Source organism: Gallinula chloropus (genome assembly GCF_964237585.1).
Source record: "Gallinula chloropus genome assembly, chromosome: 1".
In the NCBI taxonomy this organism is placed as follows: domain Eukaryota; kingdom Metazoa; phylum Chordata; class Aves; order Gruiformes; family Rallidae; genus Gallinula; species Gallinula chloropus.
Genome location: NC_140085.1, coordinates 13,036,092 through 13,063,081, shown reverse-complemented (window position 1 = coordinate 13,063,081; position 26,990 = coordinate 13,036,092). Strand labels below are relative to the sequence as shown.

Sequence of the window (26,990 nt, the reverse complement as noted above, 5' to 3'; positions counted from 1 at the left end):
AGGGGTGAGTCTGTGAGAAGCTGACCCTAGGTCCAACAGACCTAGGTTCCCAGAAAGATCTGTTGCTGACCAAGGCTGAGCCAATAAACAACAGTGGTAGTGATTCTGGGATAACAGAGTTAAGAATTATAAAAACCCAAACACCTTAGGGAGAGCTTTTTGCAGCCAAGGAGGAGTGAGAAGATGTGAGAAACTTTGGACGCACCACAATTGGTGAAGAATGGGGAAGAGGAGCTGCTCCAGGCACCAGTGCAGAGATTCCACCTGCAGCCCATGGAGGACCCCATGGCAGAGCAGATGAAGACACCTGAAGGAGCCTGTGACCATACAGGAAGCCCATACTGGAGCAGGTTTGCTGGCATGACTTGTGACTTCAAGGGGGACCCAGGGTGGAACAGTCTGGTCCTGAATGTCTGCACCTCATGGAAGGGACAATGTGTGTTGAACTGACCACAACCCCCATTCCCTGTCCTCCTGTACCACTTGGGGGAGGAAAGAGGGAAATTGGGAGTGAAGTTGAGCTGGAGTAGAAAGGAGGCATGGGGGGAGTTGCTTTAAAATTTGGTTCGATTTCTCATTGCTCTATTCTGTTTTACTAGGCAATAAATTAGATGTTTGAAGTTGAGTCTGTTTTGCCTGTGATGTTAATTGGTGAGTGATCTCTCCCTGTCCTTATCTTGACCCATGAGTCTTTTGTTATATCTTCTCCTCCCTGTCCAGCTGAGGAGGGCAGTGATGGAGCAGTTTTGGTGGGCACCTGGCCTCCCGTCAGGGTCAATCCACCAAAAAGCACTTCGAGAAATAAAGTTTCTTGTACTAACAAAGCCCTCAGACAACCTCTTGAAATGCTTTTGATGGGAATACAGAAAGTAGTTACTGACAGTAATAGCCTTAATGTCTTTTGAAAACCCTGCAAACCTATTGTAAATTGTGACTCTTGCAAGGTATGTAGTTTGCACCTTATTGTGAAAAACATTTCAAAATGGGTATTTACCAGTGTGCTGCTTCAGTGCATTTGGGGACAGCACATATGGGTTTATTTGGGTTTTTATTGTGAATACATTACATTCAAGATGGTCTTCAATAAAACAGCTTGAGCAAAGGGGAGTATATGAGACAAAACCAAAGTGCACTGTAGGTCACCTGACTTCCTCCTTTTTGTATGCCTAAGATTTGTAGATCTGCAGAGCTTTTTAGATAGCACAATAATGATCTTCAAGTAATTTGTATGTAGGGTGACAGAAAAAGAGAGTATTAAAATGGCGGTTTTGCAATTCATTCTTTGTGGGGTGCTACCCAAACTTCTTGTACACATGTAGGGACAGATACAAAAGGGACTTGTCCTCTGGCTATGGTTTGAATGGCAGCAGCTATGACTGCTGGTTTGTGTTGCATTTCGTGCTGTCAGTCTGTCAGATGTGCTCGGTGTATGCAGTCCTTAGCAGACACTGGTTTGGGGGTGTCTATCTTGTGAAACCTAGGTGGCCTTGGGCAGTAGATAAGCACTTATGTACTCAGCACAAATACAGTGGTGATGCCTCTAGGCATTTTCAGGAGCACAGGGTGTTTATTTAAGAGTTTTTTTGGGAATATATAAATGCCTAAAGTCTCCTATGGTAATTCTGCTGTTTAAATCACTCTCTTTGACTCAGGCAGCTAATTTCTGAGCTTTGTCTCATGTGACTTCAACCATCTAGAAATTACACAGCTAACTGTAATAGGATTCTTTTCTATTGAAGCGATATATGCATCTATACAGAATAATGTATCTTACCCCACTTCCAGTGGGACCTAACCATATGCTCTTAGTGATATTCTAGGTGCTATGGCATCTCCCAAATGGCATCTAGCTGCTAGTCAAAAATAGCACTGGTTTTGACAGGTTCTGTGTCATATCTGCCGTGCTTATGGAGATCTATTGGGCTACTAGTAGTAGTACAGTACTGCTTTCACTCAGATCAGGAGATCACTTTTCAAGTGAATCTCTGAGTTATCTTTGTTTACATGCTGAGCATTCTTCCATCTTGTAAGCTTCTTTCACTTGAATTTAAAGCAGATGACACACAGCAAGAGCTCATCTAATGCACTACAAGCCATACACGGGCATGCAGCCTATGGCACCTGGAAAGAGCTTGTAGCTGTGGATGCGGGGTCATCAGCACCAAGTCTATTGATACTGCTAATTTAAATATGGACATGGTTAAGACCAGAAAGAATTCAGGCTGATTTTAACTCAATCTGATTTCATGAAATGAGTTCAGGGGTTCAGGCATTGGAGGCAACTAATTGCGCTCTTAGATACCAACTTTCTTTTCAGTTTCATCTGAAATAAATCCAGTTCATGTACTCTGAAATCTGAACCAAATCACAGCGTGTGGAGACAGCACACTTTTTGATTTACTGCAAAAGTATATTCCTGATACAAGTTACATACTACTGCTAATGTACCCTTGGATATCCAAGGGCATCTTTACTTGTAGAAGCACCCACATTTAGGAAAGTTAATTCTGACTTTATCTTTGGACAGGATGAATCAGCCTCTGGAGGTAATTATCTCTCTCCATTGACCACAGAAGGAGTCTTGGCAACTGGCTTATACTAGATACCTAATGCTACATAGCAAACCAGATTACCTGAATCTTCTAGTTCAATAAATACAAAGGAGAAAAATATCACTAAAAACATGAGAAGGAAAGTTGTTGGAATAGGGATTCTGCAGAGCAGAGCGGCAGGGACCTTTGGAGGAAAGATGAGAAATAAGAAACTGAGGGAAGACAACAGGAGTTGAGCTGGCAGTTTTACCTGGACGTCAGCATAGATAAAAATAGCAAGTTAGAGCAAGAGGTGATACACCACTAGTACAGACTGAGACTGTCTTTATAACGTTAAAAGACAAGAGAGAAAAAGTTCAGCATTCCCTGAATTCTTTCCCATTCTTCCACCTCTCAATCCTAATTAATTTGTCATGAGGTAAGGAAGTGGTCTAAGGAGAAAGAAACCAAGAGGGACCTTTTCGGTTGCCTGTCTTACTGTATGTCATGATGAAGTCCAAAGAGTCTTAATGATATGATCATTGCTATGATAACCAAACCTGACAAATTCGGTACAAAATATGAACAAGGAAAAAGAATTATGGACATCTAAGATCATATTCACAAGAGTCCTGATGGTTCAGAATTATCCACACAATAAAGTCACGCTGTTTCCCAAAGGAGAATAATCCCATCAGAACTGGATATTAAAACAGCATGCAAAAAAAAAAAAAAATCTTAATTTGTCTTAATTGCTACTTAATTAAAATAGCAGAGATAACCATACAACCAAAACATGGTGAATTTCAATATCATGCACTGATACACTGATGGTGTAACATATTCACAGAAGTGCAAAACTAGCTTATGAGGGTAATTGGGTAATTACTGCAGGATGTGGAAGTAATCTTGAGCAGGTAGGTAGAAGGGTGCACTTCCACCTCAGTACTTTTAGTCTCTTCTAGTACAAAAGATAAAATTATCAAATGTAATGCTCTAGCCAGGCTTAACTAATATATCCTGCTTTCCGATCGTGACCTGATGGACCAGCCGGGAACAGCTAAATCGATCATGTTTCTTCAGGTAAGCAAGAAGATAGGATAAACATCTTATTCCTGCAGTCAAAAGGCTTTTTTTACCTTAAAAACTGTGAAGAAGTAATACTGATCCCACTGAAGTCACTAGCAATATTCTTGGAAACAAACTAGGTCATGATATTACTTTTCCAATTTGTAGCTGTACTTCCTTCCAGGTACTACCTGAAATAGCACCAGCTGTATTCAAAAACTTAATGGCTGTTTTTTACTGTGAAGAGGAGAGTCCTTGGCAGAGGCCTGCTTTATAGCTGTTTTGTAGTCTTTTATGGTGCTCTCATAAAAAAAGCAGCTTTAACAACTAGAAAAGATACTGCAACAGGTTCAAAAAGCAATGCTGACTGTGATGCTTGGAGAAGTAGGTGTTGAAGTAGGAAGAGACTGAATGTTTGTGAGATGCACTGGAAAATGCTTTGTTATACCTCATGTGGCAAATTCTCCTAAAAATCACCACCACAAGTCAAAGAAGATGATCCTTGAAAGATGTATTACAGAGGTTTGAGTTTATTCTAGACTTTCCTCCACTAACAAAACAATTATTAATGTAGTATAAGCAAAGGAAGCCATATGTGCTTTTGAATATTATAGAGGTAAATAGCTTTTGTTATGGGCTATGTAATAGCCTTGAGATGATTCATCAAGCCTTAGTTATAGCTCAGCTTAACGAACGGCAGCTTTTTCTGGTTTAATGTCTTACTCTGCCTGCACCCATTCCTGAGAGCTCTGCTGTGTATAGATGGATAGAGGGCTGGACAGAAAAGAAAAAATCAATTCTGCCTTTTATAAATAAGTATCATAATGTGTAACCAGCTCTGTAGTGCAGTCTATAATGTAATGGTGTATGTGATGGACTTGTAGAGCTGTGTGAGGGTTGCATTTAATGCTGACTGCACATGTCAGCAGATGCACCAAGAATCTTGGTTCCTTTGTATTCCCTTCAACACTGCATTGGACCAGCACAGCAAAGGTTTATTGCCTGCGATCTAATATAGCCAATGTCTGCTGACTTTGTGAGGACAACACAATGCTCATGTCAATTATGTGGTTTGAGAGTAGCTGGCAAGGTGAGGTCTGATGGCTATGGAGAACTTTGGCCTTTCCTTAGCCCTGGGAGAGGGAAAAACTAAAAATCAGTAATGGCTACAATTTATTAAAACATGCTGAAAAAGGTCACACTCATCAGCTCTATTTAAAGTAAGAAAGAAGGAGCAGAACTGGATTTTTTTTTTTGGGTGGTACTCTAATTTATATACAGTAATTTAATTATTGCCATGTTCTTGTTGGCATATGCTCTCAGTGAAAGCAAATGTAGGAGATGGACTCCTGTTTGTGTGGTGTGGGCCTGTATTTGAAAATTTGGATTCATATGTAAGGGAGGCTGGAAACAGCCAGAGGAATGAACTTAAGTAGCTCTTCCCGAAAAACAGTGTATTATGTATTAAGAAAGTATTACGTAGCAAGAAGGGATGGTCTTCCAGTTCCACCTGTGCATGCTAGTATAGGTAAATATAAGGGCATGGACCTATATCAAAAAAAGGAAAGAAATGAAGGAAGAAACAGCCCAAGCCATGCACTAAAATACAACCATCTTCTGATTCATCCAGTGAATTAAGTATACGATTATTGTTTTTTCTTTGTAGTCCTTGAGGCAGAGGAAATCCCTTCCAGCATGCTTTACAAAATGCTAACTGGGCCATTAATGATTAACAAATAAATAGTGCTGTCTACAGACAGATATCTTTCTTCTTATGAAGTCACTCCCTCTCTTACTGTAAATCTGCCACGTTACGTCTGAAGGCAGTTTTTATAAATGAGCTCAGATACAAATTTTACAGGTTAGTTTGAGGGGAATGAATGAAAATGCTGTCATGAAATCTAAGGCCTTTGGGTATACCTGTGACAACCTGGAACTTGAGATCACTTACTGCTTGAAGTCCTTAGGGTTTAAAGGCACAATTCACATGAGCCTCAAATAAGCAATAAAAGATGCTGCCTAGTATGACTTTTTCCCAACCATTGTGAAGTACACTTTAAAAATGTTTGTTTTTCATCTATTATTTAATAATCTAGTACAATCTTTACTACTGTTCGGGGAGATGTTGTTAGACAAATAGGTTTTTGTTGTCTTTTTATCTTTCCGTTTTTTGCGAAAGCAAATGGAGTCTCTTCATGCCATTAACCAAAGTGACTTGTAAACAAAGAGGCAATTTAACAGCATCCCCACAGCATTACATTCCTACTTAACCCTGTGAAGACTGTGCAATGTGAAAACTCCAATGATCAAAGAGTTGTTCCTTTGCTAGGTTTCTAGTAAATAATCTGTTATTTTTACACATGTGTAATTGGACTTTTTTTTTTTTTTTTTTGCAAGTAAATTATTCAAGAATATAATCCCAAAGGCAAGGAGCCCTTACAACAGCCTTTCTATCCAGTCTGTACCTCTGATTGATTTCTCTGCTTTACATAACATTCATTTAGTGGAAGTGAATGATGAGCATTGTCAGGACCGCAGTGTAAACCAGAGCTTTTCCAGGAAAGGAAGTAAACTGTAACATCAAAGGAATTTGTGGAGTGGAATGGCTGCTCTGTAGAGCAACAGGGTTATTTGCATTCACTGTATTTGTTACAAAATATACGTTTAATTTTTGTTAAACTGCCTGCTGCACTCTTTACCACTGTCACAGTTCGGTGTGTTAGTGAACTACCTATCATCCCATCCCTCACTCCCCAAACGTATCTCTGGTTTTTGTTACAGGTAAAATAAAAGTGCCACATAATTGAGTCTTGTCTCTGTCAAAGCATTCAATATGTGCAGAAAAATTGAATTTGGGATGGAGGTAAGTAGGAAACAAGGGTTTGAGCCAGCCCTGAGGTCATCCTAGTTCTTCTCTGCTTGCTTGGGCAAAGTTACTATAATTACTCTTTTTCTAGAATAAGCATATTTTTGCCCTTTTCAGCAAAGACACTTATATTTTAATAGCTATTGCTCTTTTCAGTGTTGTATGTGCCAGAAGGTATAGTTGGTCATGCCAGTGTTCATGAAAAATCACGTGCACAAAATTTATTCTTATAATTTGTTTACACTTCATGTGTTAGTCATAAAATTTTTCATGAAATAAGGAACTTAAAGCAGAAATGTCATAACTGAATGTTATTTTTACCTACTAATAATCAAAATAATGGCTAACACTCCAAACATTATGAGGCAGTTCCTTAAAGCAAACATAAATACTACTGCTACCACTGCAGCAGTGTTCTGCTGATAAAGATGTTGGGTTTTCCTTTCTCTTTTCTTGTGGAACACGATATATGAATTCACTCATTTGCTGTGTTCTAATTCTGATAATGTGTATTAATGACAGCACTTGGAGAGGAAAGTACTTTCATATCCATTTGTTCAATGAGTTGTCTAATTAGCAAGTCATAACAGGTATGTAGAGTCTACCAACACAAAAAAGTTTATACAGAAAATTAATTCTCCATACTGTCCACCTTCTTGTTTTTACTATTTCTGAATATAACATAGCCTCCCTCTACTGTTCACTAGCTAGTTTTTAGCCCACCTGTCTTTCTTCACTGCAATTGGTAAAAAGCTCAACCCTCTCCACTCTGTCCACATAAGGTAGAAAGAACCCAGTGTTTATGGTACTTTCCTATGTGCACCAGAAGAACACAAAGCCCTGCTTTCAACACAAGGAACATCTTTCATTGCTGCTGCTGAAGTGCTAAGCAGGTACCTATCTTAAGATAATCAGCATTCTTCTATGTAACCCAGTAATGCAGGGATTGTCACCAGTTCTCAGGAGCCTTGTCAGCCAGAACATTTCCACCGTTTTAATGAGGAGTGCAATGCTCCACTCCACCACACAAACCCTTTCCCCACCCACTTAAATACAGTACAGCTATTAGAAAGAGAAGAAATAATACTCACTCAATAAAGTAGACTTCCCCTTTTTCTGTATAAGCCATTTCCCAGTTATCAGGCAGTGGGCCCAAGTCATCATTCTCTTCAGGTTTAGTCTGCTTTGTTACATCCATATCCTCCTTTGCTTCTTCAGGCTGAGTATATCCCGGTGCAGGACAAGGCTGGGTAGAAGATACCTCACCTGAGACACCTGTACTCTTCTCTTCATGTTCACTTGATTCTACAATAAAAAAAAAAAAAAAGACAGGTTTTGGTGATCAAAGTTAATGGTGAAGAATTTACCAGGTGCAGTTTTCCAAGGAATACTCTGTGAACTGCAAGTCTTGAAATAAAGAGAAAAAAATCTGTTGGGTTTAAACAAGGGTCCCTCTGGTGATGCATTTCATCTGGAACACAATAAAGAAAATAAAGCAATAAAACCAACTGAACCAAGAAACTAATAAAGACCTAAGAAACAAGCCAAAAAGCTTGGCTCATTCTGTCCCACGAGTCCTTCCATAGCAGCAGTGAGCACTGAGCAGAAGGCAGCCTCTTATCCAGCAGCGCTACTATCTTGTGTCTTATCGTTTCAAACTATAGAAATATAAAGTTTTACTACAGTTAGCATCCTTTTCAATTAAAAAAGTATATTCACAGTTGCTTTACCTATATCCATTCATCAAAGAATTTAATATAATCTCCATTAATTCATACCAATATATTAATCATTGGTTGTGATTTCTTTAACAATAGAATCTGTAGAAGACTTAGTTTTCACAGCCAATGCCTAATGCTTCCTATGCCTAATGTGGCTGTGTCTCACTGTGACCTATAACATACTCAGGAACTATGAGTACTTCATCCTTTCCTATGAATTTTTCAGTGCTTGATGGCTGAAATGACTCCACATGTAAAGCAAACAAAATTCCATCCTGCTTAGTCTAATTGATCAGTTTTGGGATAGGTAAAATGAGGTGAGATGAATCTGAGACCGAGTGAGTATGGCTTTACATTAGGTTATATGAAGGTTAATCACATAAGCTCACTAACAGATATGGGGACAGACTAGTCTGAGACTACCATAACTTGTCCATCAAAAACGTGTATACACTTGCTCCAAGTGATAATATATGGACTATACTGAAGGCTGTGGATAATTACAAAAAAAAAAATGAAAGGCAAAAATATTTTTAAAAAGAAGTCAACAAGATTATCTACAATAAAGTTCAAGAAGACAACGATTTCTTAAATGAACTAACAATGCACCAAGAGCACAGAACTAGGCAGATACTTGTGTGAAACGTAGGAGGTGGAAGGCTACTTTGGTGAAATGATCTAATTTGTGATGCTTAGGATAGCAATAAGGAAGAGAAAAAAATCCCCCAAAAACCCAATGGTCTCGAAATACTTGGATTTTAATCAACTCACAGAATTAATACATTTTATGTTACGGCAAGCGATACTAAAAGGAGATCAGGCAAATTAGTAACGATTAAATGAAAAATACCAAGAATGGAAGCACAAATTGTTCCAAAGAAAAAGAAAAATGGCACGTATAATCAGAGATGATTTTGATTAAGCCATGACTTTTCAATGGTCAGCCACTTGAGATAGAATTGTACGAAAGGTGAAAACTATATTGAATTACTAAGGACAAACACAGAAAAACATGGTCATGCAAGGGCAAAGCAGAACAGTCAGTCTAGAAAATGGGATACAGTCAGAGACATTAAAAGAGAGCAGAAAACTTTCTGTGAGTGCGTTAATAATAAGAAGCAGACTCATTCTGCTAGGTGGGAAGGAAAGAAAGCGAATAGTATATAATGTATAAAAAAACCCAAGGCAGTTAATGCTTTTTTTGCTTCAGTCACTACTTCAAAAAGATTTGCTGTGATTAAGTGACTAACATAATTAACGTCAGCAATAGGGCTAAAGAATGTGGAGTAGAGTGGGCAGACAACAGTTCAGGTAAAACTTAGATGACGTAGCCGTTCTTAGTTGGCAACGCCTGATGAAATGAAACCTAGGCTACTGAGAGAACCAATGAAGCATTCATGACTTGTAATGACTACACCTTTGAGACTTAATGTAGGAAAGAATCATAGAAGGGATGGACACAGTAGTGGTTTCAGCAAAGTATCTATGATTTATGTTTATAGATAGTTTTATATTCTTAAATTCCAAGTACCTAAGTTCCCTGTGAGATAATTGTCCCAATTAGGCTATTACATCTATTTCTAAAAAGCAGGAGAAAGACCCACAAAACTATAACTTCACATATTTCTATTTTTAGTTCCTAGAAGGATGTTGGGACCAGCAATCCATCTACCTACATGTAAGCTCTTCAAAGATGATAAATAATTGTCAAGATTTTTCAGGAAGAAGTTGTATCAAACTCATTTCATTTCTTTTCATCACAGAGTAACAGGTGCTGCCTCTTGGGGCGAAATGGCAGATATAGCTTTCCTGATCTTAAAAAAAGACTTTTGACACTGACACATGCAGCTTTGAACAGGGCGATGGTCTATAGCTCTACAGCCATATGCAGCTAAATCATAACTCATACTTGACCTACATGGTATTACTGTAATTTTGTGATCTTTGGAAATGTGAATCTGTCTGTGGGAAGAAATGAATTGGCAAGAGGCACACAATCAAGTTTTGTTTAGTTGCATCCCACAGCAGAGCAGTAGGATCACAGGGGACCTGAACTCCTCACCTCCTTATTTCCCAAATCCCTCACCCATGTTGCCTTGGCTTTCTAAAATATGTGGCATCTGTCTGGTCCTGTAAACTATCAGCTGTCTATATACAAGATGGGCAGAATTCCTAGTGAGAGTACAATGGAGGTATAGGAATGTGTGGGGAATGTCTAACTATTATCCTCAGTCAATAATGATAGCATTGCAAAAGTAAAAAAAAAGCATCATGATAGGCAGGAAGAGTAAGCTACTGTATGATTTAATCAGGAATACTGTGCCGAGTTTCAAGAATTTTATGTCAAGGAAGACAGGAAAAAAAAAAAAAGATTTGAAGTGCGTAAAGATTTAAAAATAGGTGGTTTTAGTCTTGAGGAGAAAAGACTGATGATAGGAGAAGCATTTTCAAATATGTAGAAGTTTCCTGCAAAGCAAAGAGGATATATGGTCTCTACTTCCTGTGAGAATAGGACAATGTAATTGCTGATAAATTCTTTGAGCTTTTTGTTCTTATCTCTGCTAAGCAAAAGTAAGCTCTCATCTGTCTCAAGCATCATTGCCAGATCTGTGAGTTATATTCCTGAGCCTACCTGCAGTTTTGACTACATTTCTATTACAGGAAGGATGCTGTACAGATTAAACTGGACAAGACTTAAGGCCACATTGAGCATACGACCACCGAAGAAGAAATAAATTCAAATCGTAGGTGCATCACACACAATGCCTAATGGTCATCCAATTGATCTGACAGAGCACAGATGTGGTGACATTGATGTGTCTTGGGATTTTGCCATGATATCTGTAATGTGTGCTTTTACACAAGTTCATATTTTCAACAGGTCTAAAAAGGTCAGATTTTTGATTTTCAGTAACTGTATCAACAAATCCCTGTCATGATGATGGCAGAAAAAAATGTGAAAATTAAGCCTTGAGGATTAGAGGAAATATTCAGAGTTTATCTAAACCACCGATTGCTATCAAAATATAGTGGGGGAAAAAGGAATCTAATACTTATTTAAAAACTTAAAAATATAATTATTTTAAATCCCATCTCATGAATTATTAATTACCGGATCATTATCTTTTAATAGCTTACTTTGATAACGGAGAAGGCATCATGATGACTAAAATCCAAGTAATTAAGGTAGGATTGCCTAATGCCATTTAATAACATTGAGTATTACACAATGGACATCGTAGTCACCCTTATCTGGAACACAGCCCTGTGGTATTTTCTTATCTTCGATTGTATGGATCTATCATTCACATATTCCAGGTAAGGAATATTCACCTCATGCTTTTCTTTTAGACAATATATATTCATATATAATGTTTGATGTGACAAAAAGTTCTGTTTAACAAAAAGCACTATCTTAAATGTACAAATAAAGTTTGAAATACTACTGTAAAACACTGCGAGCAAAAAATTTATCTTCAGACAATATATGATATAAAAAGAGATCCTAAAATTGTACCATAATATAAGTCCAGAAGTACTTTTATCACTAAAAAAACAATTGACTTTATGTCAAGTGAAATAGCCTACTAGAGCTACTGTCTTGCTACAAAACAGATTACATGGTCTAGTTTTCGAAAGCAGTTTAGCACAGTATCTCAAGAGTGTTTCCTGGGAAGTGACAGAATAGGCACCAGTAAAGCATCAGCAAGTTACTGCTTATGTGGAATACAAAGATCTTTGAAAACAAGATAACGAGTGTGTTGAAAATAAAAACTTATGACTGAATACTGGAAATTCATCTCTGTAGGACTCCAAGTGCAAAGACCATAATTTAAAATGTCACTGTTTGATATGACATATTCTCTACACAGGTCTTAGTCAATATGTTGAACATTAAAAATGAAAAAAAAAACAACTGCTAGTTATGTTGTGATAGTCTCAGAATTTGAGCCTTCATCAACCTCTAAATTGTTTTTATTACTTACTCTTGAAATTTGCCATGTAAACATGTAAGAGGACTTTGTACCTTTATTCCTTTATTTTAATGCTCTAAATTATTCTTCCAGAAGAATGAACTCAGATGACCTAAGCAATAGCAGCAGAGAGCAAATTAAAGGAAATATTATTAAATAGTAATTTATGGAGTGGTTTTAGCAGCTCTTAAAGAAAATATTGCAGTGCTTTATAACCTTATTGTATCTAAATGACTAATTTGTTAAATTCTGCACAGGAAACAGTACATCCATTTTAAATAACTGTTGGATACAAGAGTAGATTAACTCACATTTGCCAAGCTATATGCATCTATTTTCTTGTGAAAATATCACTCTGCAGCCTGGGAGCTGCTCCCTTTCCCACAGAGCTGTAGCCATATTTGGTTTTTGGTGCTTTGCATGGAAGCACTGTTTTCACTGACTGCTAGCACAGTAAGGGCTAGGAGTTAATGTAAGGGAAAGTAAACAGGAGACATGGAGACTGGGCGACCATGGGCTATTTCATATGTGCTAGGTTGAGACTTCACTGTGATAAACTGAGTTTAGAGAGAACACCAAGAACAGAAATATCAATGGATACTGGCTTTTTTAATTTTTAAAATCTCATGGCATTGGATGTCACATGTTTTTTTCATGCCTCTGGCACTCTTTGCTGTGTGATAATCAAAGAATAAACTCAACCTGTTGCCTGGGACTGCTGCACCTTGCATGGTGATTGATGCCATTGGGACTCCAGACTTTTTCTTTCCTAAGAACCTAAGGCATGAAACGATCATTTTGAAACTTTATGTCATATCTTATCCTTCAATTAATTTGAGCCTGCCAGAACTTTCATTCTCTGGGTGCTACTTATCATTGCTCAACTAATGTCAGAATAACACACATACATAAGCATTCCTTCAGTGTTAGAGTGGTTCTTCTGCAGCCTGGATGATAAACACTTAATCAGTAAAAAGTTTGAAGCAAATGTGACATGACCAACACAGTGTCAAATCATGATGCTGGTTGTGAAGGAGGCTGACTTAATTCTCTGCAGACATGAACAGCAACAGCAGTGAAAACTGAATGTGTGATAAGCAGGTTGCAAATTGACCAAGACTCTTTTTACCTTTTTTGTCAAAGGATCAGTTTTGTAGATGTTCATTTCACTGCAGTGTTCATCAGGAAAGGCCAGTGAATGGCCAGAGGTGTAAGAAATCCAGTGCTAATTCTAGATGTGATCATCTTAACATCTGATCTATAGATTGTGTTTCTCATATGCTGCTTGGCAAATAGTAGGATTTTTCATTTAAATTTAGCCCTCTAGGGTCCTGTGTATCTGTAAACTGAATTAAGCATTCTAGATTGTAGACAATCCCCTAAAAGAAGTATCTGTAAAGCGATGCTTTCTTACTGTTTGGAATTCCCTCTTTCTCCTTACTTTATATAAAGAAAGCAGAGACAAGTAGATCAAACAAAAAGTAAGACATTTAGGCTTAAATTGGACGAGATAAATCCCATCTCCCAATTAATGCTATTTTGTCCAGAAAAAACGTGATCCAGAATGAAGGACTGGGTGTGCTTCATTCTAAAACACCCCAAAGCCCCATCCTGATGAGTACTCGGACAAGGACAGGTGACAAAAACCAGAAAGAATAAACTCATTGGGAAGGACAAATTAACAAGAAGACAATTAGGGATCATGGTTGAAGATCTCCATTCTGTCCATATGCAACTGCTTGAGGAAAATCTGACAGCCTATGAAGCAAGGTATGTGCAAGTGAATGAAAAATTCATTCCTACTAATAAAACTCTACAGTTGTGCAGATTATCTCAACAGGCACTGAAAAGCACAAAGATCTCTTTAACTACAAATGTCATTTACTGGTCTGATACAGATTGGCTTATTTCTTCAGATTCATTTTAGATCTGTTTGCATTTTAACCTAGGTGTTACAGCTGTCCTTTGAGTCGACAGGTTGATACTTTTGGCAGTTAATAAGCATTAAGTTGCAGAGCATCTATAAAAAACGTATCAATGTTTGGATGTCCCAAGAGCCCTACGTTTAATAAGACTCCCATTAGAAGTGAAGCATTTAAAATAGAAAACATATTCTTAAAGAACTGGAAATAACAACCTACTTCCATTGCTTCTTTATAAAAACAATATTGCTCTCTCCACCCAGAGTTAAAAAACAAAAAAACACCAAACCCCCCAAAACCCAAAAAACAATTATGTTTTTTTCTGACTGTTCAAAGGCACAAACTGCAAATACACACACGTTTCAGAGGCAGCTAAGACTCTGTCATCTCACAGAGAAAATGACTGCTGCAACAGGGTCTGTGGGAGCTACACTGCTCAACAAAGGCAACACAGCATGTATGTGCAGAGCTGCTTCGCTACAATCCCCAAAGTCCTCAATCAGTGTAAGTGAACAACAAAACCCTGCTTATGAAACCATGAGAGCCAACACAGGCACTGCTTGTTCTGCTGGCCACACCTACAGGAATCACTTTGTGGAGGGTGAGGAGGGGGGAGGAGGAGGGCTGCCTTTACACAGATGCTCATGTATTTCATTTTGTAACACAGCACATGCCAGTGCCTGTGTCTTGGGTGCTGCTCGGTCATCATTCACACTGAATTTGCCTGGGAGAAGCCAAGTATAGGCACACCATGCAAAGAGAAAAGCAGGCAAACGTTGCCTCCGGATCCAGTTTGAGCTGAAGCATATTGCCCTGGAAATTGCTCCTCAGCAATGGTCTGTTATGTGGCACATTTTGAGTAACTGCAAAGAATGAGCTTTCCAATGATTTCTACAATACACAACAGAGACCAAACCCTGCCTTTGCCTCTTCTGCTGTGGAAGTATCCTGGCAACAGAGCCAGTGCTGATGTTTTATGTAAGGATTTCTGGGCTTCATCCTTTCCTACTTAGTGGTGTAGGAAAGGCACCGAGCATCAGGGCACTGCTGACAGACACGATGTTACGTGGAAGGGATGATCAAGACTGGCAATGGCCAGTGAGAAACACTTCAGCCCTTTGACAAGCCCTTGCCACCCTCCTTGTAACATGGGGATCGATTTTGCCCAGGGATTTGCCCTTACACATAGTGTTAGGCAACAATTACAGAAAAGTGTGTGGCAAATCTATTCTTGAATGGGAAGATACTCAATTCAGTATGTTTTCTAACACAATATGAGGAAAAAAACAAGAATCTGCAGTATGAAAATCCTTTTGGTAGTGCTTAGAAGATTAGCTAATGTTTTTTTTTTTTGTTTCACATTAACCTATACATTTCATTGCCACTGCTACAACTTAGCTAATATGATGACAACTCTTCCACAGTATTGCTAAGATTCCATAACAATTTACAAAAGTTCACTTCATAATGTGGTCAACTCTCTTGCGAATATCAGGATTTCAGAGCAAGGAGACCTGAAACAGAGATTAGATTCGTCTGACCAAATTACAGTTCTCTAGTCTCCCTCTATAGTCAGTGGAGAGAAATCAGCACTTGTGATTGATTTCCTAGCCTAGTACTATGAAACAGGTCACAGGAACTGTAGGCAGAAAGTAGTTATTTTTCTCTTTGGCATATAGAGGGTTCAAAGGGACTAGTTCAGAGACAGGTACCTTTACTGTAGCTGAAGGAAGTAAGATGACTCCCCAAAATGGAGGTTAAGTAATTTGTTTTAGACTTCAGAGAAATCCTATTATTTAGGATTCCTGGCTTTCAGCCTTGCAAGAACATCCTTACACAACCATGCATATTCTCACTGCAGAAGGAGGTAACTGAGGACTCTGTGAATAACAGAAATGCATTGCAAAGTAAGAAGGAAGAACAGACCTGGTGTTACTGTCACGTCATTTCCATTCACCACAGGCCTTTCTTCCTCTTCTTCCTCTGGTGGCTCAATACCTGTCTTCTCCATATTGCTCACAGACTTACTCCTTTTACGTTTGCCTTCAGCCCCGGGAGTGGCACCTGGGAGGATCTGATCTGTTACATTTAATAGCAATGGAGCTGGTTCTGCTGGAGGCTTCGGAGTGCCGTAATAGTTGTCTGGAAAGGAAAGGAAAGGGATGATACATACATTTGCAGAAACATTCATGTTGCTGCTGCTTCTTTTGTCTTAGATTAATGGGATTATGTGAGGTGGGATCTCCTCATTGACAAATATCACAGAATCACAGAATGTTAGGAGTTGGAAGGCACCTCATAAGATCATCTAGTCCACCCCCCCCTGCCAGAGCAGGATCACCCAGACTAAATCACACAGGAACACATCCAGGCAGGTTTTGAATGTCTCCAGAGAAGGAGACTCCACACCTCTCTGGGCACTCTGTTCCAGTGCTCCATCACCCTCACGGTGAAAAGGTTTCTTCTTACATTCACATGAAACTTCCTATGCTCCAGCTTGCACCTGTTGCCCCTTATCCTATGCCTGGCCATCACTGAGAAGAGCCTGGCTCCATCCTCCTGACTCTTGCCCTTTACATATTTATAAACATTAATAAGGTCACCCCTCAGTCTCCTCCAAGCTAAAAAGGCCCAGCTCCCTCAGCCTTTCCTCATAAGGAAGGTGTTCCACTCCCTTAATCATCTCAGTGGCCCTGCACTGGACTTTTTCAAGGAGTTCTATGTCTTTGAACTGAGGGTCCCAGAAGTGGACACAATATTCCAGGTATGGTCTCACCAGGGCAGAGTCAAGGGGGAGAAGGACCTCTATTGAATTACTACCACACCCCTTCTAATGCACCCCAGGATGCCTTTTTATTCATGCTGGCTCATGGTCATCTTGCTGCCCACCAGGACCCCCAGGTCCCTATCACCTATGATGCTCTCCAACAGGCCAGTCCCCAACCTATAATGGTACCTGGGGTACCAGTATATAAAGATGAGTTCAAAATGTTTTCTGTGAAGTTAAATATTAAATTTTCATGATACATTAATTAATTTTCTTGGTGTTAATACTAGTGATCAAATCATGCCAACAAGTAGATACCACATTAACACTTCCTAAAACCTTAACAAGTTAAGTTAACGTTCCTTTCATCCAAATACCTGACAAATAGGCAGCATTAGGACAAATTAGTTATGTAACATTTATGCCCTAATGCAAGAGTTTCTGAAGGATCAAAAGGACCACAAAAGTATTACCTATTCACTATGCTATGTCACTTTCAGGCCTTCAAATTCTCTCACCTGCTTAGAAAGTATAAAATCATAGAATCACTAGGTTGGAAAAGGCATTTGAGATCACTGAGTCCAACCATATCCGTCCTGTACTAAACTGTATGCCTGAGCACCTCATACTAAACCATATGCCTGAGCACCTCATCTACCCATCTTTTAAATACATCCAAGGTCAGTGATGCAACCACCTCCCTGGGCAGCCTGTTCCAATGCCTGACAACCCCTCCGGTGAAGACCGTTTTCCTAATGTCTAAAGTAAATAATCATTCAGTGATTCAGAGACGCTCAGTTTTCAGTAGTGCCTGTACATTACTCTTTTTTCATTTTTGTCAAATTTTTGCTATTCATGAGCCCCTGATTTGTAATAGTTGATACTAATATATTTTCAAAGAAAGTTGAAACCTTATGCTTTAGGGCTTAAAATTATCTGAAAGTACTAAGGAATTCTGAGAAGACTTAAGGTGGCTGACAGATTACTCTCTCTTTGTCTCTCGTGAAATTTCTGGCAACTTCTTCCGAATCCCCTACTTTCTGTCAGAAGGATTATTAGATTAGATGGACCATGGTATGATCTTATCTATCACTATCTGTATTGCATTTCTAGCACATTTGGTCTCAAAAGTGGTTTCTTACTGATACCTCAAACTTGTCTTTGAAATATTGCTAAAATATAGTAGTAAAATAATTAAAAGAAGTATAAATATAAAAATAACAAGTCCTCTCTAGAAGCAAATATAAAAGAGTAATATAAGACAAAAAATAAAACCATGCTATTTATGCAGATTTATCTTTTTCCATCTGCAAGTGGCATTGAAGGACAGTGAACAAGATGCCTTATAAGTAGATTTTAAGCAGTTAGTATGGAAAACTAAAAATTCTATGCAGCTCTGAGAAACTTTCCCAAAGAAAAAAGCACCTCTGTAAGGATACTAAAGGATATATTTGTAAATCGTATGACCATTTTATAATTCTTGTCCCATGAGTTAGGCCTTCTGTAAGATCAAACTGGCAAAAATTATTTTTACCACATGAGTGTGACACAGATAAGAAATATATCTGCACAGTAAACCATCCTGAGATGCATTTTGCAGGCAGAGTAAAAATAATTCCTGGTACTAGCATTCCTGCGTGTTTTCTATGAATTACAGTGTTCGCCTCAGTACAGGTAAGTAATTGAGCAGTCTGGCAACTAAATACTCTATGAATTTTTTGCTTTGGTTTAGCAAAACGATACTCATACCAGATGTTTCTGTAATTGTAATACCCTAGAAAAATTTACAGTGTTAAATGGCCCTCGAACTCACTCCAGGCTTAGGGATGGCACAATGAAAAACTGACTCGCTGAAGATTTTCCTTGGATTGGATGATGTGGAAGCAGGTTTAACGCACAGCCCTGATGCCAGTAGGGAAATGAGTTGTGCCTTTGTGCTCTATGACCTGCCCTCCTGCAGTCTACAGGACGCCTCTGACTCCCAGGGTTAAAGCAGGGAGGCATGACTTGGGGTCTAAGGAGGAAAGGGAAATTTACATTAATCCACTAGCAAAACTCTACCTCTAAAATATGGCAAAATCAGATCTGGTCACAGTCAAACTTCTAAGCTCTGACAGTGCATAGTATTTTGAGAGTACCTAAAAACCAACAGTCTTGAAGGCAGTGTCAGTCGACAATCTACTTTTCTATTTTCTTAAAAACACTTTACTTTTATTGATGAGATTGCATGTCTGAAGTATTACATTTTCTGAAAAAGGGGTTCCTCAATTAAAAAAAATCCTTCCAGAACTAAGCCATTTTACTAGTCTGAAAGTTAAGAAGTGCCACAGAGGCCTTAATATTCATAAACCATGTGAAGTATGCACTGATTTCCCCTAATTTAATAAATATCAGCACACAAATCCCAGGGTTATACAAACCATGGCATATAAACCATGAAAATAGAAGTGCAGTACCTTGCCTTTTTTTTTCCTTTGTTCTTAGTTTTACCATTATCATACAAAATTGAGTGCAGTAATAATTAGCAGTAGTAGTAATATCCTGAATAGTAGATGTTTTAAATGAAGGATACGTTCATTCTGGTTTTGGATATTAAACACTTTTTCACTTTGACTGACTGTATGCCTTAGTGGTAGAGAGAGACAAAACTTGTAACAGAGGCATTTCTACGAATATCACATATATAAAAATATAAGAAACAAAACCAGACATTTAACATTAGAAGCAAAAGAGGATTTCACTCTTTCAATTTCAAACTAAAAATGCAGTATGATTTACAAACTTCTGTCCTCTGACATAAAATGCTCTGTTCTTTATGATCCAGTAACTATTGATTTTAAAGTGAGTTTTGCTTCCTACGTAACTACATACCCTTAATTCAAATATATACATAAGCAGTGCAAATATAAATAAGAAAATGGTCCACAGATACTAACATAACCAGTGCATCATAAAAATGATGAAAAGAATCCACAAATTCCAAAGGAAAAATTATACAGGATGAGAGACCCAGCCATCTCAATGAAGGAGCAATGCTTCTTTACAGAAAAGTTAGAACTACTGTTAAGTCTATCTTCTATCAAAAGGAGATTGTCAGTGTTTTGAAATTCCTTGCCTAAGCCTTAGAGTATTAGAACTAACGGAGACACAGAGTCACAGACCGGTGGGGGCTGGAAAGGGCCTCTGCAGATCATATAGTCCAACCCCCCCGCTAAAGCAGGATCACCTAGAGCAGGTTGCACAGCATCGCGTCCAGGTGGGTTTTGAATATTTCCAGAGGAGACTTCACAACCTCTCCAGGCAGCCTGTCCCAGTGCTCTGCCACCCCCACAGTGAGGACATTTTTCCTTGTGTTGAGATGGAACTTGTGTTCCAGTTTGTGCCCATTGCCCCTTGTCCTGTCATTGGGAACCCCTGAAAAGTCTGGCCCCATCCTCCTGACATCCACCCTTTAGATGTTTATAAGCACTGATCAGATCCCCTCTGTGTCTTCTCTAGGCTAAGAGTATCATAAAGCCTCAGCAGTTGTCATATCTAGACATAATGCAGAAACCCAGTATTTAAATACTGCAACTTCTATTGCAATGATATTTGGAAAGCCTCTAATAAAACCAGCTCTTTTTTCATCTTGCCTGAGCAAAGGACAGGGCTGGCTCGAGGTGTTACTGCTGAATTGCAAAGCACTCAAATTCACGTTCTTGTAGGCACAAACAAGCACACATGTAAAATAAATAATTTCAATTGTGGTTAATTAAAAAAAAGAATTTTAAAAAAAATCTTTCTAAAAGAAAACATAAATCCCATACATAAAAATATGCATCCCATTTGCAGTCAAAAAACCCAGCAGTTAGGAGCTTTAAAAAAAAAGGAATGGAGCACAAAACAGAAAACACCTTTACAGCACTATACAAAATCACATAGTACATTCCCTTTTGTATAGTGCCTGCTGTTCTAGTACTTGCCTCTCAAAAATTACATGGGGGAACTAAAGAAGGGTAATTAAAGCTTGGAACTGCTTAAATTGATTTGGAGTTTTCTGCTTGGAAATGGGACAAATGAAGGAGGATATGGCAGATATATATAAAATCAGGAGAACCCTGGGAAAGTGCCTAGAAAATAAATGAATGGATGCTTGGCTTCTGACTGCATGAGAACAAGAGGATGCCCAATAAAATTAGCAGGTTTAAAACACAAAAAAGTGTTTTGGTTTTTGGTGATTTTTTTTTCCACACAGCATTAGAGAATAGTGACATTCACTGTCAGATGCTGCCAGTATCATAAATACAGTCAAAAAGCAATTATACAAAGTCATAGAAGGAAAAAAAAAAACCCAAAACATGAAAGCAAATTAAATTTGAAGGTACAAATTCCGAACCAAGAGTTCCATACAATACAGGTCGGTGGAGCGCTGACTGTATCTCTGCATGTCTTCCCTGTTCTATTTTTTGCCTTAACATCTACCAATGGGCAGTAGTAGAGACAGAGTAAAGGGCTACAGTTTCCCTTGCTTTAACTCAGTGTAGCCACTCAGATGCCTTCTTTTTGTGCTTAAAAACTGTGTGCATACTCCTCTGCCACCTCAGCACAAAGTCAAGAGGTCAGTTTAAGCCAGCTGAGTTTAAGCTCAGGTTTTTTTTTGCTCTGGACCTGACTAAAAGCCTTGATGCAGACAGGTGGTGCAGACCAAGTATTTAATTGCAGAAAAAACACCACTGCTTAATCCATCTCACTGCTGTGCCTGATTGCCTCAGTGCTCCCAGCCTGTTTCCGAGTGCAGCTGAATGCTGAAGATGGTCTAACCTAACCAGTTTGACTTTGCCACCAAAATGGCTTGGAAGCCACATCACAGTTACCAAGTATTCCTTGCTGCTGATAAGCTGTATGATAAAGTCGTCTGCAAAAAGGGAGTCAGAGAAATTACTGGGGAGGTTAACCCTGATGGCAGAGACCAGATCAGGAAGTCAGAAAGTCAGAAGCAGCAGAAAAAGCATAAAATGAGGAGGACAAAGCAGCTATTTTTTTCCTAACCTGAGCTCACTTACGTCAGGAAGTAGCAAGGCTTTTATTTTACCGATGAAGTGTTTGATGATGAAGCAATAAATAGATCCTAACTTGCTTCCTGAGGAAAGAAAAGCCTTTATGGGAATAAAAAAGACAAAGCATTTTGGTGTTAGTAAAGAAGCAGAAGAATCATGATGACATGTTAACAAAACTCGGACCTGGTGATGGTCACTTTACCAATGTGCTTGACACACAGTGATCCCAATCACTTCAAGTAGTTAAAAATATTTCTCCCACAATGTTGTGCTCCACTTTACACAGGGGCTGGCCCCACGGTCCATCTTCACTGCCAGCACCTGCAGCCCCTCTCCCCTTCTCCAAGGAAAGAGCCTAAAATTCAGCACAGAGCGGACATCCCCATTTTCCATCCTTGGCGATTTTATGCATCCCTGGTTTTGGAGGAGGATGTAATCCTTAGCTCCTGACACCAGCCAGTATGGACCATCACATTGTGGAGGAAGGGGGTTATTGCTGGAAGAGTGTTTGCCTCCTGAAGCTCCCCTGATCTCATCTACAGAATGAAGAAGTCAACTTCAAAAGTACTAATACTTATGAAAGTATTATGAAAAGATAGAAGAGGTGCTGAGGAGTTAGGGAATTATAGTAAAAATTAACAATCAGACAGAAAACAAGAGGTGTGCCAGAGCCAAAAGCTTTTAGTATGAATACTTCTAACTATAGTGTGACTCAGATTTTGAGCCCAGAATGAGATGCACGTTCCTTTTCACACTTATTTTTAGAGCAGGATGAAACAATACCCAGCTACAAATACACCCTGCTTCTGCTTATTCAGCATCCTCATTTAGATTGATCTGTCTGTACTGTTTATACAACTTTGAATTGCTGAAGTATCAGTCAAAATTGTGTGAGTCAGCCACAACTCTTGGAAACTAAAGGCAAACCTTTTTCAGTCATTAGAACAATAACTGCAAATGTTATGATGAATGTTAAGCCTCTCTATATTGCTGTTGTGGTCACTCACTAGTGATAATAAATTAAGGGGAAAGTATTCTGAAATCTAACTTTTGTCTGGATATAGGAGTTAACATTTGATATTTTACCAGCTCACAAACAAATACATATGGAAAAATAATGGATTGGAATGGTATACAGAATTTTAGGTAGGTAGAAATTCGCCTCTGTTGATACCAGCAGCCCTGGGGAGAAGGATTTAAAGCAGTGTGTGCCTGCAGCCCAGAAGACCAACTGTATCCTGAGGGTCATCAAAAGAAGTGTGACCAGCAGCTTGAGGAAGATGATTCTCTCCCTCTACTCTGTTCTGGTGAGACTCTACCTGGAGTACTGTGTCCAGCTCTGGGTTCCTCAGCACAGGAAAGACATGAGCCTGATAGAGTGGGCCATCTAGAGGATGGGCACAAAACCTCCCCTATGAAGTAAAGGCTGAGAGAGTTGGGGTTGTTCAACCTGGAGAAGAGTAGGCTCCAGAGAGACTTTATTGCAGTCTTCAAGTACCTAAAGTGGACCTATAGGAAAGATGGGGACAAGCTTTTTAGCAGAGCCTGTTGCCACAGGACAAGGGCTAATGGCTTTAAACTAAAAGAGGGTAGATGCAGACCTGATATAAGGAAGAGTTTTTACAATGAGGGTGGTGGAACACTGGAAGTGGTTTCCCAGACAGGTAGTAGATAGCCATCCCTGGAAACATGCAAGGTCATGTTGGACAGGGCACTGAGCAACCTGATGCAGTTAAAGATGTCCCTATTAATCGCAGGAGGGTTGGACTAGATGACCTTTAAATGTCCTTTCAAACACAAATTATTCTATGATTCTATTCTACAACAAAGTTGTCCAAACATCATCTGCATAATAGTAAAAAAACTAACAAAACCCCCAGATTTTGGAAGCAATAATGAAAGGTGATCTAAACCAAATATTTACAACTGTACTGGACTGCTGCCTGCAAGTCCTTGGATATCAGGCTGAAGTCAGCTGCAGTCTGGAGTCCATGCATTGAGCATTCTTTGGGTGCAAATTTAAGTGTAGGTTTCTGGCAACCCACAGAAGACACTAGGAAAGAAAGCCTTAGGGGAGGCCCAACATACCAACAGTATAACCAGCAGGGTAAGATCATACACACTTTGTTTTGTTTTGGCAAACATAGCCTAGGTGAATGGGTTGCAGATGTTTTCTTTGAAGGTTGTGGTGTGTTGGATATTAAAGACAGGAAGTATTCCTAAATGCAGGACCTCCTAAACTCTCTGTAGACCTCCAGAAGCCAAGCACGTGGTATCACCATGCTCTCATTTCACTGTGCTGTCACATCCACACATCACTTTGCCATGGAAGTAAGTCCAATAAATCGGTGTCTTCTTATGAAATGATCTTATTCTAATATTCTCAGTCATGTGTACATATAACTTAAAGCAACCTTTTGTATGTCATGAAGCATGTTCTGCAGTAGAAATACACAAGTACAGAATATTTTAAAACTGAAAAAGCCCTCTTAAAATTCTTACATCTTATAAAATTCCTCAAGAGGAAAACAGTTCATAGACATTGTTAAAATATAATTAGTGATGTATTTTAATAAAATTCCAGACAATTACCACCTCCTTAAAGAAGCCTAGCAAACTTCTTTTCACCCACTCACCCTGAGTAATTTATTTTGACGGGTGACTATATTATAATTAGGGCTTTTTTAATCATTGCTGTAAGGTTGGGTGAGTAGATTTTTTTTCTTGGGCTCATACATTTTCATGATGGTTTTGCAATGCTGCTTGATGGATAAAAGTTCCAGAACTCTTAGTGTGGTGCCAAAGTAAAGGGAATTATAAAATGAGGTCTTTTGATGCCTTTAGATTTTAGATTTACATTGGTATTATTTTTGCCTGTGACCTTGTGTCATTAAGATGGCAAAGAGGCCAGGAAAGGTCATAGATCTCTCAGGATTTAGGGGAAAAAAAGAAGTTATTGAATACAAATTTATGATTATGTTTTTCAACAACAGCTCAACTTCTCTGAAATATTTGTAAGTATATAATATTTTTCCTAAGATCTTTGCTACTACTTCTAATTTCTCTACTTTCTGCTAGAGACTGAAGATCCCAGAGATGTCTTTGCCCTTCTTTTTCTAACTAAGCCTTTGAATCCAGATTGCTTAGTTCTCTGAGCCCTGCTGTTACATTAATGCCTGAATTAAAAATACAAATTAAAATTTATTTACTTTGGGAGTACTGTCAGAATGAGTTAGACATAATATACAGAACTAATTCTATACTTGTTGGATATAGAGATCCCCAAGGCTACTTGTTATAAAGTCTGTTTTTCATCATTGCTATTTTCTAGCTGTACTGGGCTTTAGCTATGGCTAACACTACTCAAAAGCAAAGGTTTCCAGAGATCTCAGGGTTCTGCTAGAACAGAGGGGTCAGAGTTATTGCCCATGAATTCCCAACAAACACTTGAGTCTTTTCTGGCAGGGGCTGTCCAGCTGTTTCTCAGATGCAGGGAGATTTTTGATGCCCTGTGCTGCCACAACTCTTCCCCAGGCAGAATTCTCGTTTGGGTTGGTCTCTGAAGCTTCTGCTAACAGGCATTAGGCAGATATGCTAACTCCTGTGTCAACTAATGATATTTTAATAACTGGCTTCAGGATTGTCTATTCATCTACATTAAAATTAAATCACTAATTATAGCAGTGGATTTTTGCCCAAGAGTGTTCTGGCCCCCAGTGAACGGAATAGCAGAGGAAGTTTCTGAAATTGCAAATACAGGAATGGATACAGACAGGCTGTCAAACCTTCCAACATGACAGACCTGCTTTTCTTTTACTATTGGACCTTGGCTGTCTCTCCCCCACATCTATTCCAGACAGACTGGGAAAGAATGTCAACATAAGGATAAATGAGATTTCTTAATTGATATTTTTCAAGATAAATACTGGTAGCAAGTAAATTTTTATAACCTTAAGATACTGACAGAGTATATGAGATTTGTATAGGGGATGACCTAAACCAAAGTATTTGATATACTTGTCTCCAAACTGGAGAAACATGGATTTGATATATGGACCACTCAGTGGATAAGGAATTGGCTGGATAGTTGCACTCAAGAGAGTTGTGGTAAACAGTTCAATGTCCAAATCGAGACCAGTGATGACTGGCATTCCTCAGGGGGTCAGTATTGGGACTGACAGTGTTTAATATCTTCATCAGTGACATGGACAGTGTGATTGAGTGCGCCCTCGGCAAGTTTGACTCCAGGCTGTGGGGTCCCATTGGCATACAGGAGAAGAGAGATGCTGTCCAGAGGGTCCTTGACAGGCTTGGAAGATGGGCCTGCACAAACTGCATGAAGTTCAACAAGGCCAAGTGTAAGGTCCTGCACATGGGTTGGCACAATCCCAAGTGCAACTACAGGTTGGGCAGAGAGTGGATTGAGAGCAGCCCTGAGGAGAAGGACTTGAGTGTGTTGCTCGATCAAAATCTCAGCATGAGCTGGCTGTGTGCACTTGCAGCCCAGAAAGCAGAAACTGTATGCTGGGCCACATCAAAGAGAGTGAACAGTATGTCAAGGGAGGTGATTCTGTCTCTCTACTGTCAGTCAAAACTGGCATGTTTACAAATAGTTACAGGTAGGAATGGTGTCGTACCCATGGAGAGGTTCAGCTACCTAGACCATGGGATTTGCTTTGAGAAATCTGATCTACTGGGGTTTGATGTGAGACCCCACCTGGAGTACTGCATCCAGCTCTGGGGTCTCCAGTACAAGAAAGATATTGACCTGTTGGAGCAAGTCCACAGGAGACCACAAAGATGATCAGAGGACTGGAGCACCTCTCTTATGAAGATAGGATGAGTGAGTTGGGCTTGGTCAGTCTGGAGAAGAGAAGGTTCCACATAGACTTTACTGCAGCCTTCCAGTACCTAAAGGGGCCTACAGGAAAGCTGTAGAGGGACTGTTTATAAGATCAGGTAATTCCAGGACAAGGGGTAATGGGTTTGAACTAAAAGAGCAGAGATTTAGATTAGATATTAGGAAGAAATTCCTCCCTGTGAGGGTAGTGAGGCACTGGCACATGTTGCTCAGTGAAGATGTGGTTGCTCCTAAAAATTTTGTG

General features: G+C 39.1%; 1 protein-coding gene across 2 annotated transcripts in view; it reads right to left on the bottom strand.

Annotated features, from left to right (window-relative positions):
- MAGI2 (membrane associated guanylate kinase, WW and PDZ domain containing 2) overlaps positions 1-26,990 on the bottom strand; it is a gene marked incomplete at both ends in the record, with an annotated part of 744,090 nt that overhangs the window by 231,911 nt on the left and 485,189 nt on the right. For both annotated transcript variants that reach the window (XM_084265916.1, XM_084265917.1), the window contains 2 exons: positions 7,557-7,770; positions 16,009-16,224. In XM_084265916.1, the coding sequence (XP_084122042.1) occupies positions 7,557-7,770; positions 16,009-16,224 (430 nt within the window). The remainder of the gene's footprint in view (positions 1-7,556; positions 7,771-16,008; positions 16,225-26,990) is intronic.